This window comes from Diabrotica undecimpunctata, chromosome 5 (assembly GCF_040954645.1).
Source record: "Diabrotica undecimpunctata isolate CICGRU chromosome 5, icDiaUnde3, whole genome shotgun sequence".
Lineage (NCBI taxonomy): Eukaryota > Metazoa > Arthropoda > Insecta > Coleoptera > Chrysomelidae > Diabrotica > Diabrotica undecimpunctata.
In genome coordinates this window covers 97,502,695-97,518,154 of record NC_092807.1, presented here as the reverse complement: position 1 = coordinate 97,518,154, position 15,460 = coordinate 97,502,695, and the positions used below count along the sequence as shown (strand labels likewise).

The following is a 15,460-nucleotide window of genomic DNA, read 5'->3' as shown; positions in this document are numbered from 1 at the left end:
TGATTTGCGTTCTACCGAATGTACTTGACGTCGATAGTTTTTGGCCGAAAGGTGACCCTGTCTATTATACTGTTTAGCATTAGTTTTAGAAAGTGTTTTTTTTTCGGAAAATAAATTTTATACGTTCAGAGACATTCCCAGAAAATAGGAAGACAATGTAAACAGTTCTACCTTAAACTTTCTATCGTATGGATTACCAAGAATTATACAATAGGGTAGGTTTGTAAATAGTTTGTGAGAGGTAATTATCCTTTTTTCTCTAGAAATTAAAAATGTTTATTAGATGACCGACGGATTATTGGATAGGAGAAAGTTAGCTTTTTTTCTTTGAAGAAAGTAAAATTTGTTTGGATGGAGATACGTTCTGATTGGTTCAAGGAAAAAGAGGAGGAAGATGAAAGGATTTTGGATAGAGTTTTGCAAGAGAGAGGAAGGCATTGTGAATTGAATATCGGGCGAGTATACTATAGTTTTTTTTTGTGGAGACGACGTTGCTAATTAGCCAAGTTTTTTAAAAAAGTCTAGATTGTGAAAAGTTGTATTTGTGTTTGGTGGAAAGCGTCCCAACTGTGGTAACAGACAGAAGAAATAACTGACATGTTGTACAGATGTATAGTTTTATACTGGACCAACTCGATTAGTTGAGATATTCTTGTGTCTGGAGAGGAGGAGTTTATTCATGTAGTAAAGATTTGGAGCAGAGGAGTTTAGCAGGAGTATTCTGGAGAAACTGAAAGGTACGAGCAAGGTGGACAAGGCATAATCAAAGGAGAGAGAGGTGAAGTCATAAATTTTGGGAACAAAAGGTTAGTTTCGTCATTTTTAGAAACAGAGACTTTCAATCACGACCACCTATTTTAATTAGAGTTAATCGTTTTTTTGTTGGTTTTATTGAGAATTGGAATACATGATAATTTATCGGGAGTCACTAAAATTAACAAATTTTAGATTTGCATATAAGCTTAATTAATTTGTATTGATAATAATTGTGGATGTATGATTTGATGGATGTTTGAGATTTTTATTCTAATCGTTGTATATGGTATATTTATGTTTATTCAAAATTTTTACTTTTAATATTTGATTGGTTTTTTTTAATATAACATTTGCTTTGTAAGTCATAATTGTTCTGTAATTTTATTTTCCTATTGTCTATCCTTTTTTCCTCAAAGGCAACTAGCAAAAATACTTTAAAGCCACGTTTTGTTTTTAATAGAGTAAAAGAGTCCTGAGAAATCATATTAATTTATTAAAAAAATAAATTAAACATACAGTTTGAGCAAATCACAACAATATATGTCTCTCGTTCTCGTTGTCCATCTCGTCTAACGAGATGGACAGATGACATAAAAAGAGTGACTACAAATTGGATTCAGATGGCGCAAAATCGGACTAAGTGGAAAAGCATGAGAAAGGCCTATGTTCAGCAGTGGACGTTAAAGGCTAGTTGATGATGATGATGATATATGTCTACTTTAAAATGTATGATGCTTCTGACACACACATACAATTTAAATAAATAAATCTCACCTTGGGCAGTTTGTTGATCTGCTGTGAATCCATATGTATTCCTCCAACTTCTATGGCATTAGGTACTAAGGGAATCGGTAGATTAAGTGTAAAATGCGAGTTTATTAAAAATAAACTAAATGACTTCATGAGATCACCATGTTCGAACAAGTCTATGCCTGTATATTTTTTTGATAGAGCGTTACCTCTGGAAGCTATATTGATACGATACATTATGTTGCAATAGAAATGTGAAATTGTGTTTTCTACTCTTCCAAAAAAGCTCATTTCATCCGTGTTTCCCAATAAATGATTTGGGAGGTATGCGGGGTTGTAGGGCATACCGAACCATTGATACATCCATGGCATCCAAGAAGCGGAATGCAGTCCTGGTGGAAATTAAAACATTATGGTTACTGTTACAAACAAAATACTAATACCAAAATATCAAAATGTTCTTACCAATGATTGGCGCATCAAATCGTTTAGCTACTCCCATAAAACAGTTTGTATTAAAAATTTCTAGCAACACCACATCAAATTTATTGTCTTCTTTTAGAAATGAGTGTAAATTGGGGTGTGCTAATCCTTCATAACAGACTGTTTCAGCCATTGATGATAATAAAAACATCACAGTGTATCTATCTAGTTGTGTTCCTACAAAAAGAATTGTGTACATTAAAGATAAAAACTTTATTTTCAGCATACTATAGATGCCCTCAAACAGCTACTTGTGGTGCAGCTACAGCGTACAAGGCATTAAGGAATCTGACAATCTGATATTCGCGGTAACGTATGTAGAACGCTTTAAATACGGTGACATTTGATCCATTCTTTTTTACAATCGACTGGATGTCTATGCTGAAGCAAAAAAAAATAGTTGGGCAGCAACTAGCAGTTAAATAGCAGCAAAATATTACGTACGATAACAATACTTATTTTATAGAAAGTGCCGGTGCCGTCCCGGTGTGAATGTAATTCCTGAAAAAAAAGTACCCGTTAAGAAGATTCGCACAGACACCTTAACTGTTAAAATGGAAAGGAAGAGTTTTTAAGTGGTTTGGATATCCTCGCCAGTTGAGTATTTAGATGGAATCCGCCAGGAAGGCGTAAAAGAGGGAGAATAAGATTGTCCTGGAGTGGAAATATCAGAAAGACGCTGAATAACAAGAATTTGGGGAAAGAGGATGCTCAAGACAGGTTGCGCTTACAATTTGAATAAGAGTTGTTTCAATCGATGATATCTAGATCACCTGTGTGGGCAGGTATCTGTATACTTTTAGATAGTTTTATTCAGTAGGTACTATGTGTATAAACGAGCAGTGTCAAACACACTTTTTTACTAGTTTTAGCAAAAAATGTTAATCAATGTAAGCTAAAATTCTTTATCAATAAATATTTAATAAGATACCTATAATATACATGTAATTATTCCAGAATAATTCGAGTATTCCGAGATTGTTATTGTGTTCTTTCTTAATAATACATATTGTATGGAAATTTTATTTAGATAATGAAAAGAGCAAACGTACACGCAAATATTTTAGAATTGTATATATATATATATATATATATATATATATATATATATATATATATATATATATATCGGTTTCAAAACGTCTTCCGTCGTTGTCCGATGCCTAATTTCCACGAATTTCTATCATTCCATTGTTCTTCGGTCAAGTCTCGGGAGCTCATTGCCTTTGTTATTCCCTCCTTCCATGTTCTTTTTGGTCTTCCTCGTTTCTTACGATTTGGTGGTATCCATTTCATGGCGATTTTTGGTAGTCTTGTTTCTGGCATTCTTTGAACATGGCCATACCATATAAGTTGTTTCCTTTCTATGTCTGTTGCCAGTGATCCATCTACCCCCATCCGATTTCTTATTTCATCGTTTCTAATTCTGTCTGCTCTAGATATTCGAAGTGATCGTCTAAATACATCCATTTCTGTTGCTTCGAGTTTTCTTTTATTGCTTTCTGTTAGTCTCCATGTCTCTGTACCATAGGTTAAGCTGGTTTTTATGAGAGATTTATATATATTGTATTTTCGTCTTTTACCAATTTCTGAGCTCCAAAGAACTCCGTTAAGGCATCCAATTGTTCTACGGGCCTGGGTTATTCGTTTTCTAATTTCCCTATTGTCTGTGCCTGTGGTGTCGAAATCAATTCCTAGGTAGGTATATTCAGTGCAGAATGCAATTTCGGTTGTGTCCATCTGAATGTTGGATAGTTCTGCGCCTATTGGGAGATATTTTGTTTTTTTTGTATTGAGTTCTAAACCCCACTTCTTGTATTCTTCCTGTAGTTTTCTGGCCATATATGTCAGGTCTTCTTTATCGTTGGCTATAAGGACTTGATCGTCTGCAAACTGTAGGGTATATAGGCAAGTTTCTCCCAGGTCAATGCCCATTCCTCTGCACTTTCTTTTCCACTGATACAGTGCTTTCGCCACGTAGATTTTAAACAATGTGGGGGATATGCAACACCCCTGCCGGAGTCCCTTGTTTACAGGAAATTTTTTTGAAAGTCTATTTCCGATTTTTATTCCAGACGTTGATCCTTCATAAGGCTGTTTAAGGGCGTTAATTACTGTGTGGTTAATGTTTGTTTCCTGCAAAACTTTCCATAGCTTTTTAGCGGGTACAGTATCATAGGCCTTCTGAAGGTCTATAAAAATAAGGTGGGTTTCTTGATTGGTACTTGATCTTTTTTCTATTATTTGTTTCAAAACAAACACATTATCGGTGCAGCTCCTTCCCGCTCTAAAGCCAGATTGTTCCTCTTCTTCTTGTTCCTTATATTCTTGTTCGATAATGTCTCGAAGTATCCTTCCATATAGGCGACTTAAGGTACTGGTTACTGATATACCTCGATAGTTTGAGCAGTCCAGTTTACTTCCCTTCTTATGTATCGATGATATGAAGGATACTTTCCACTCATGCGGGACTGGTGCACCGTTTAGATATTGGTTTATACACCAGGTTAATCGTTCAAACAGTTTGTTAGTACCGCATTTGATTAGTTCTGCTGAAATTCCCTCCGGACCTGCACCTCGACCATTTTTTAGTAGTTGTATCGTTTTTATGACAGTCCTCTCATCGATATTTAGCAACAAGATATGATATTTAACAATTTTAAAATTGTTTAGTCACAAAAAAGCATTGGTATTGACTATTTACAGAAAGATAAAGTTAGAGAGTTGCACAGGTACTACAACAAATAAAAAAACAGGGACATGAAGCAGCAGTACATGTTAGTCCATGTGTACCTAAATTTTTTTAAAAAGTTAGTTAAAAAGATTTTTTAATATTTAAAAATGCTTTGTTTTTAAAATATCACTAAAAGCACTAAAAATACAAAAAAATGTTCTTAGAAAAGTTTATTTTTATTATAAAAATTTTTTATTATTATTATTTTGGCAGAAAAACAACTTTTTATTGAATGTATGCTTTCTAAACATAAGAAACGATAAGTTTAAGTTTTAATGGTAATGACACACAGTCACTTTTATTGCTAATTTTTTCTTAAAACATTTGTAAAGCCTATCTTATTTTCATCATAACTTTTTTATTTGTTATTATTAGCTTATTTTAAATGTATATTTCAGTAATTTTAAAAAGATTTAATATATTTTCCCTGATAAATTGCTCGTTTTTTAGGTATTTAACTTTTAAATTTTCAACTTATATACACATCGGTTTAGAACGTCTTTCGACGTTGTCCGATACCTAAACACCATCTCTTCCTATCTTCGCAGTCGTTTGTTGTTAAATTTCTTTCGCTCATGGACTTGTTTACGCCGTGTTGCCATTCTAATCTGGGTCTTCCTCTTTTCCGTCGACCTATCGGTTGCCATTCTATTACTTTTTTGGGGAGTCTTGATGCTGGCATCCGTTGAACATGCCCATACCACCTTAATTGTTTCTTCTCTATATCTTGAGTTATATTTCCTTCTATTCCCATACGTTGTTTTATTACATCATTTCTGATTCGGTCTCGTCTGGAAATGCCTAAAGATCTTCTCATTGCATCCATCTCTACTGCTTCTATTCGCTTTTTGTTCTTTTCACTAATCCTCCATGTTTCAGCGCCATAAAGAAGAGTAGTTTTAATCATGGTCTCATGTATATTAAATTTCCTTCCTTTCGTTATCTCTTTACTCCACAGTATACCATTGAGATTATAATTTTCAACTTAATTTTCGAAAAAGAAAAAATCAGTTTCATGAAGCTATAACTCGCTTTATATTGCATCTTCAACATCAAGAGTGTAAAAATACTTTATTTTTGTTTTTTTTTTTAATTTCTAGCATCAAAACTTGCAAGCTACGCTCAAAATACAGAGACTTTTTTTGGTAAAAAAATGTGAAAATCACCCCATAATTTGCACCTCAAATAAAATTAATAACTACTGCTTTACAATTTACTTTATTTATGTATTGTTTAAATGATTTGTAAGTTTGACCGATTCAAAAAGCTTATTTTTGAAAAAAATTGGTTTTAAAGTACTCGTATATTTTTTTTATTAAAAAAAAATGCTTTTTTTAAAATAGCTTTAAAATTATTAGTAATACAAATAATCTAGAGGAGTAAAAAAATATAGGTTTTGCTTTCCTGGACATTTTGGTTTTTTTTTTGTTTTTTTGTAAGACAAAAATTTGTATGGGCAAAAAACTAGTCACATATTTTAAAAGATATCAGAACGCGTATACTGGAGCATTGTAAGATACACATAATGTGCTATTAAGACACAGACATACTTTCACCCATCCTTACAAACTAATAAGGGTTGTTTTTTAAGTTGAAATAAAATAATTTCATAACATTTTGATTAAAAAAATCTTGCATTTATAGCTTCAATACATGTAAAATAAATAAATAAAAAGGGGTGGTTTTTATAAGAATATAAATTATGTGGTAAAAAGTTAAAACAGTAAAGACATATAAATTTAATGTCACTGTATAAATAAATAATACTAAATTGCTTGAATTTGCAATTAGTTATATGACTTTTTTCTAATAGGGGTAGTTTTCACCCGTAAAAAATAAATAGCAACCAACGGCACAAGTCCAATTTTGAAATGGAGGGTTAGTATAACCTGAATCAAAATATCCATGCAAATCAGTGTAGACAACTAGACAAGGTATTTAATTGCATTTTTTTAATAATTAATTAATTATTAATCCGAATTTTCATGCAATTCGGTGGTGATACAAAATATTACACGGTATCGTCGTATTTCACTTTCATTCACTAGCCTCAGGGCCGTTCCTGGCGGGTATACAATGAATGCCCCTAACGCAGGCGCTAAATTTTAGGGGCTCCAAATATTTGGTTACCATTACAAAAATATTCTCACTTCTAAAACAAAACTTCAGTGTTCAGTATTTTCCCGGTAGGCGCTAAAGCAATCACTTCATCCGATTGCTATTCCCTATTATAATACCAAAATTACTAATTAAATTACCACCCTACAATTTTATTAGTGTCAGCACACGACGCGCCGTCTAATGCCGCTTGCCGCGTTTGAGTAAAGAATGTACTACTGATAAAGAGCAACACAAATATTATGAAATTGAAAAACAGAGATGGCGTGAAATCTGTTGTCTGATTTTATCGGCCTAAGCGAATCTGATGCCCTAGATATTTGTAAGCTATTACTTGGTCGATGCTATGACTCTCAATCAGAATTTTACCGCTGACTTCAAGGTTGGTCATAAATTTTGTCTTTGAGGTGTTAATTTTAAGACCAATTATTTTTGACACTTTATAAAGCGTGTGTAACATTTTTGTAGCTTTATCAACTCTATCAGATATTAAAACGATGTCATTGGCAAATCTTAGTTGGTTCAGACCTTCCCCATTTATATTAATTCCCATGTTATCCTCTCGTTCCATTTGCTTGAACATATATTCAAGAACAGCTGCAACAAGTCCACGTTCCACGTTCCATTCGAAACTTCTTGGTATCTTCATGACGGCGGACTCAAGCTGTACCATTTTCGTAAATACTTTTAATCAAGGCAATATATCGGTAGTTAACGCGGCAGTCAGCCAATGCTCGAAGCATTTGATGATGATCTGTAGTATAAAACGCCTTTTCATAATCTACGAATATAAGAAAGATAGGCTTGTTATACTCTGTACACTTTTCTATTAGCGTTTTTATAACTTGTAGATGATCATATGTTCCATATTTGGAGCTCAACCATTATCATTTGAAGGTAACGTGGCTGAAAAATTTCGGCGATTCAAACAGTCATTTGAAATTTACCTCGTGGCCAGTGATAATGTAAAATCGTATGATACAATATTGGGTGAATTAGAGAATTATTTCACCCCTAAAAGGAATGTGATCTACGAAAGATTTTTATTCTACAATAGAAAACAAGAGGAAGGAGAACTATTTGATACTCACCTAACTGACTTGGGTAAATTGGCAAAAAATTGTGAATTTGGAGATGTATTAGACTCAATGATCAGGGATAGACTAGTTTTAGAAACAATCAATAAAGATCTACAAGAAAAAATGTTGCCGAGTAATGAGTTAACCTTAGAAAAGGCAATAGACATGTATAGAGCATATGAAATTCCAAAAATACAGTTTAAAGAAGTTCAATCAAGTCAAACACTTAATAGTCATTCTGTAAAAGGGGAAAATGATAATCAAACAGTAAGGGGAAAAGCTTTGAATAACAACTTTAATACTGGAAGAAGCAAAAGATGGGAACAGGAGTAAAACTAAAGGAAAAGTAGTCAGTGCAGAAAATGTGGTCATGATCATGAGTTCGCAAGGTGTCCAGCATTTGGTAAAATGTGCAATAAGTGTTTGTATTACAACCATTTCGCGAAAATGTGTAACAACAGGATCATAAGAAAAGTTCGGGAGATTCAAGAAGTAGATATAAATAGTAAACAGGAAGAATTTATGGTATCATCAATTGAGGTAAATGAAATAAAAGGAAATAAGGAATGGAACTTTAAATTTGTGACATCTAGCCCTAGATATTATAGAGCAAATGGGCAGGCAGAACGAGCTGTCCAGATAGCTAAAAATATTTTCAGGAAGTGTGAAGATCTTTAGTTAGCCTTATTAGAATATAGGAACACACCACTATTAGGATCAGACAAATCCCAAGCAAACTCTTGAATAGTCGTAGACTTAGAGGCAAACTTCCAGTTTTACATGAAAAATATTGACCAGAACAGGTAGACCTAAAAAATGAAAACAATAAATTGGATAATAAAAGAAAATTGTACAAGCACTACTATGATAGAAATACAGCTACAAAATATGTGGCTATAAGAGAAGATGGGCAATGGAAACCTGCTGTGGTTAGACGAGGTTTACAAGAGCCAAGATCATATGTTGTTGAGAAAGAAAATGGGACACTTGTAAGAAGAAATAGCTATCACTTCAGACCATCTAATAATATGCCTAAACATCATATTAACCTAGCAGATGATTTTGATCACAATGAGAATGACAGAGCTTTAACATCAACGGCCTGTGAGAGTGAAATACCGAATCAGTTTCCTCCCAGAAGTAAAAGAATAATTAAACCCCCATTTAGATATAATGATTTTGAGGTACCTACTAGTATTGTTATTAGTTTTTATTTTAGAATGTTTTTATTCTTAGTTCATTGTTGTAATTTCTATGTTTTATTGGAAGGAAAAGATGTCATGAGACTGAATAGCTCATGAATGTAAAGTCCTGACAGGACTATGACATAGTACAGGCGGCACCAGGTCTCATGGCATTCAAGTTCATAAATAATTTTTGTTAGAATTTTGTACAATACGTACATAGAACAATAGGAAATTTTTAATGGAAGCTTACCTGCAAGTAACCTATGGGTAAATAAACTATTTACTTATTATATTTAAATTTATTATTATAAGGATATAAAAAGTAAAAAAAAAACTTTTTATTAAAATAAAACAAATAAATTAATTAATCCAACTTTTTAACTTTATTTTGTCTTTTCCAACATCTTTTGACAACTGATTTAAGGCCTAAATATATTAAATACGACCACACTAGTAGCCAGATGAATATGACAGCTATAACATCCAATAGATAGTACTGGTAAAGAGGCAAGTCGACAGCTCCTGATTTAATGTGAGGGGCTCCATTGTACTTTACTACATAATCAATCCAGTACAAAGCGGTATTCATCGGAGATACGGGTCGATCTTTAAAACGTTCGGACAAATATTGAGCGTTCTTAAAGTATCTAAAAATAAAAAAAAATGTAAAATATACATTGATAAAGAGCTTAGGTTCTTTTCAATATTAGGAAGTTATGGGAGAATAAGAGAACATATCTTTATTGAATAGCGTATAAGTTTATTCTAGTTTGCAAAATAAATGTATTTTTCTTCTTCCTTTTAATTGATTACCAAGTCCTGTTCATTTTTAGAACTAAATCTTAAGACTTCGATGTCCAGCACTTTTTCTTCTTTGAGGACCGTGCCCAAAATTTAGGCGTGGGTAGCTTCCATGACGATTTGCCGATATCGTACTCGATCTTGCGCGGCATATAATAATTCACCTGCTGATAAGCCGATGAATTACGATCCATTGACGAAGGTTTCGGAGCCATGAGTATTTCTTCCTACCAATTCCAATTTTTTACATCGATCTTTCCGTTGAATATCAACTTCATTATCCTGTATCTGCTTCCTCTTATTATATGCCCCAGATATTCGAGTTTTCTCTTTTTTATCATCTTTATTAAGTCGCCTTTCACCTTGACCTACTCTGTTCAAGACTTTTCTGTTTGGAATGTGTTGAACCCATGATATTCTGAGTATTCTACGATATAACCACATCTCAAAGGCTTCTAATTTGTTCATCATGTTAACCTTCATAATCCAGGTTTCACATCCATACAGTAATATAGGATACACAAGTTCAGCTTAGAATTGCTTAGAATAGATCTAAGTTTTATAAACGTTCCTCTTGCAATTCCAGCACTAGTACCATCTCTAGTCTCCCAGGTAGTCTTAATGTATTGAGGTTTTCAGACCTTGCAATTTTTGTGAGCGTCTCATTGTCTACTCTATTGATATAACTTATTTTTTTTTCGGTTCCTGCGAGTGTATACAGTAATGGATCTCAGCGTCCTCATTTCAATTGTAATTAAAAGATTCTTGGCTGCAGCTTTCCACTCATCTAAATCGCCTAGGTCATTACTGATCTTACGCAGGTTTACATATTCTTGGAGACATGTGCTTGTCACTACAGATGTCACGTAGTTATCCAGATATCAGGGATGCTCTGTTAGTCTGTGCTTTGACTTCCTATTTGAGACTTCTGCTATTGGTAATGTTGGCTCCTAGATAAGTGAAGTTTACACCCTGCTTAGCACTTGGTGTTTTGCCAAATTCTCTGCAGAGTTTACAGATATTTTCTTGATGCATAATCTAAAATAGACTACAAAAATTCTAAAAGGCAAAGCAAAGAAAGAAGAAAGAAGAAGGGTAGAAGGGTAGACTAAATAGAGGGCGTTATAATATATATATATATATATATATATATATATATATATATATATATATATATATATATATACACCATTTTCGAGTTTTAATACTTACCGTTCACTTAATAGATTTTGAAGAGTCTCGGTTAGAATTTCTTCCGTTACATCGCTTAGCAACAGCTTGATGCCTCCATTAACTTTTTCCACTGCTGCTGCATTGGTAAATTGATCTCCAGTTTGAGGCAATAATAGCATTGGTTTGCCACAGTCGATGCCTTCCAAAGTACCCAATAAACCAGAATGGGTAATGAATAATTTTACATTGGGATGACCTACAAAAATAAAATATCATTAAAAAAATTGATGACACGAAGTCACTCGTGTACCAAAATCGCTTTCAAACCAAATTGTGGGGCTTTATAATTAGTTAGTAATTTGAGTTTCATTCTTTTATTCCTTGTTTTCTATATTTTTCCTTTAGTCTAGTTTTTTAACCCTCTCGGTCGATTACAGACATCGATCTTATACCATTCTATACGTCCCACCAATTAGCCAATGTTTGCAGTTTTACAATTTTTCATTAAAATAATATAGGTACAAGATATTACAGGATATATATTATCCAGTGTTCTTCCGGAGCCCGGCCTACATGTTCTGCTCACTGCAGACGGTTTCTCTTAAATATAGTGATAACATCTTTTCCGCCAAACTTATACTTTTAGATATTTTGCAGTTTCGTCTGTTTTGGTTGGGGTTTATGTCATGCCTCTGATACCTATAGGAGAATGGAGACAATCAGTTTCTATACAGTATTATAAGAGTTTTTTGAGATAGTTTGTTAGCTAAGTACTTTGATTGACCATAATACCTATTTGCAATTATAATTTTATTTCACCTAATGTGTTTTATTGGAGTTAACCGATGTCCAAGGATATATAAACTTTTCTGACCGTTTCGAAGTTTTGGTCACTGATAATTAAATCTGCGACGACATTTTCAGCTCTTGTGTTAGTCGGCATGAATGTGATTTTATTTTGATTTATACGTAATCCCATTCGTTATGCTCCTTCTACTAGCTCAGTAAGGGTTTCCACGATTCTCGCCCTGGTTCATGTTATAATGTCCACTTCATTAGAATGTGCTAAAATTTGGACTGATCTACTGCTATCTAAATTAGCGTTTCGCCCAGTTTTTTTTAAGGCTATATTAAAACGCTAAAGCGCCAGCGCATCTCCTTGCCTTAAACCTCCATATATTTCAATTAAGGTTGACGAATACTTCTGAATTTTTGATGCTAATAGTGTCTTGACCTTTATCATAGTTTTTCATTTGAAATTTTCAACTTATTCATAGCGTTGTAAAGACTTGGTCTTCTGATACTATCATATGCCGCTTTAAATCGACAAAAACATGATACACATTGAAGCATGTTCAAAGCATCGCGCCATTTCTATAAATTATTTCCCCTCAATATTTTTTAACTACACCTTTGGTAACGTTTAAACATCTAGGTTTCAAAGCTTACTTTTTGAATCCATAGGTGGCGTACCTTCTTTTTGTTATCTCTCTGCCTTGTGTTTCTAACAATGAATCTTTCGCCTTTCGAATTTCGAAGTACATTTCCTAAAATTGTTCATTTTCTCTACCACATGTTAACCTTCCAAGCAAGAGTTAGTTAGTTAGTTAGATTTTTAACGGTCACATCTTCTTACTTTTAATCAAGGCTAATCTAGTATTAGCAACAAAATCCCATCTTTAAAGAAAATTAAAGCTCTCATACGAATATCGCAAAGTATTACTTCACTTATGTTCCAACCTTCGAGTTAAGCAGATCAACTTGGCTAAGTCGTTATTTAGATAATTTCTTGCAACTCTCGTCTATTCAATACCGCCTATAATTGATTACATTCCGCCGCTGTATTACTTTTAAATATTTACAATTTGGTTCTTCGCCAGTCCCCAACATTACGATTGCCTCATCTCTACCTGCACATGCCTCACAGATACGGGCCAATTGTATAAAAACTGTACTCGTAAGTACGCATTGATAATTTACAACCAGAGTGATTTATCAAGGTGCAATATTTTATTTTCATTTGTGACAAGTAAAATTCATATTATAAGTAGGGTCAAAATATTTATGAATGATTTATATGTATATATTTGTTTCATCCACCTGTATTTAAATACCAGTACCTATCGTTTAAGTTAAAAAAATCGGTTGCCTGTAAAGTCGGTTTTACGGGCGAAGATTTTACGTGACAACGTCTTTTTCTCGGTAGAATATTTATTGATATGAATATTATTAAATTGCACAATAGGAACAAGGAATTGAATGCAAATAAGAATTGCACAAATTTTAACTATAGAAATATATTTTGTTTACTAAAACATTGTACATGTAAACTTAAACTTAACTAATTTCTATTTGAGTGATTTTCACCGATTCAACGCGCCTAATTCTCTAGTGCTGCGCGCGCAGCGGACCAATCATGTTTGAGTGGGAGAGAGACGCAACGCATTCGCCGGTCCGGCGGGCCTCTCTCTCGTTCGGTGACTCATCGTAACAGACGTGAGCGGGCGTTACACTTTTTCATGAGTGACTCCGAGCCACAACCTAATTTAAGACGTTATCACGTCAAAAATATGGTGATCATTAAACTGTATTACATGTCCTGAGGGTGCAATAATTTTTAAATTCATTAATTTTATTAACTTATTAGTATTTCATAGATTTCAGAATCATTTTTAAAGTAACTGTTCACTTAATTAATTTTCGATCAGGAGAGACAAAAAACTTCATCATCATCATCATCATCAATGGCGCTACAACTCTTCGTGAGTATTTGCCGCGTTTACTATTGCCTTCCATGTTTGTCGGTCCTGTGCCAGTAATTCCCATTGTCGCACTCCCATTTTCTCTAGATCTTCTTTGACTGCATCTTTCCACCTTTTTGTAGGCCGCCCTACAGACCTTCTTCCCTCCGGCCTTTCCCAGAACACATTGTTTATAAGGCGATTGTCGTTACTGCGTATCACATGCATTGCCCATCTGAGTCTATTGGCCTTTATATATCTGACTAGATTTTCTTTTCCGAATAGAGACTCTAGCTCGTTATTGTATCTGCCCCTCCATTCGTTTGTCACGCTGTCTCTGCAAGGGCCATATATCATTCGAAGAATTTTACGTTCCCACACCAGCAATTTATTTATTTCTCTTCTTGTTAACGTCTATGTTTCGCTTCCATACGCGACTGCTGGTCGTATTATGCTCTTATATACCCGGATTTTTGTATCTCGTGAAAGAAGTTTTGACTTCATTAGATGTTGCATTGCAAAGAAAGATCTGTTTCCTGTCATTATTCTCGTTTCAACTTCTCGCTCTAATTTGTTGTCATTTGTGATTGTTGCTCCTAGATATTTAAATTCTTTAACCACTTCGTAGTTGTGATCATTTATAGTAATGTTTTGCCTTATTCGCCGTCGTTCTTGTTTTGAGACGACCATGTATTTTGTTTTGTCTTCATTTATTTTTAGACCGATGTTTAATGCAGCTTAATGCAGCTTTTATGCAGGTAGAAATTTTAATAAACGAATAGCAGAACATAAAAGGGCTTTCAATAATAGAAAAACAGATTATACATACGCAGTTCACCTTCTAGATCATAATCATTCTTTTAATGATGAATTTAAAATTCTACACATTCAAAATAAAGGCCTTAAGCTATCTTTGTTAGAATCTATGGAAATCAACAAATTAAAAAACACAGATATAATTCTGAATGACCAGCTTGAGACAAACAGTTCTCCCCTCCTCAACCTATTTCATTAGAGACTATAAAGTGTAAACCCATGCCAAAAACAGATCACTTGAGAAAGGCAATCAGCCGAAACAGCTGTAGTGATAAGAATTTAAAATAAATTTTGTGGAAGTTTTGAAAACAAAGTTTTCAGTGTTTTATTGTTACATAAAATGAATTTCCATCAAGTAACGGTCGAATCCATCAATTATTATTATTTGACTTACTAAAACTAAATCTCTCTCTCTTTCTCTCTCACACACACACACAACAATTTTTGTACTACCCCAGCTCCGAGTGACACGTAAAGATTAAACCGGCGACACTCCATAATGGAGTGGTACCTATCTATCCCACAAGCTATAACCAATCACCCCTCCCCATCCTATTCCACCTCCTATTCCTCTATCACTATTTCTCTACCCCTTTCTTTTCTCTCTAGGCATAAATGCGTGTTCTTCCTTCAGGTTATTCTTCAGTTTTAAAGATTGTCTGTCCATTTTTTCTTGGTCTTCAATGGTATACCAGGGATTTCTTGTTTACTTGCTTAGCTATAAATACTGCATCTATAAATACAGAATGGACCTGTTCTGAATCCTTCCTGCTCGTCTTATAGGTTTATCCTTTAATTATTTTTTTTTGTTATTAGTTTTGT

At 33.8% G+C, this 15,460-nt stretch overlaps 1 protein-coding gene across 1 annotated transcript in view; it reads right to left on the bottom strand.

Annotated features, from left to right (window-relative positions):
• The window catches only part of LOC140442382 (uncharacterized), a 64,246-nt gene that overhangs the window by 25,581 nt on the left and 23,205 nt on the right, over positions 1–15,460 (bottom strand). The window contains exons 5-10 of the mRNA XM_072533456.1: positions 11,121–11,337; positions 9,475–9,754; positions 9,358–9,368; positions 8,659–8,729; positions 1,972–2,166; positions 1,531–1,898 (exon numbers count right to left, since the gene is read on the bottom strand). Of these exons, the coding sequence (XP_072389557.1) occupies positions 1,531–1,898; positions 1,972–2,166; positions 8,659–8,729; positions 9,358–9,368; positions 9,475–9,754; positions 11,121–11,337 (1,142 nt within the window). The remainder of the gene's footprint in view (positions 1–1,530; positions 1,899–1,971; positions 2,167–8,658; positions 8,730–9,357; positions 9,369–9,474; positions 9,755–11,120; positions 11,338–15,460) is intronic.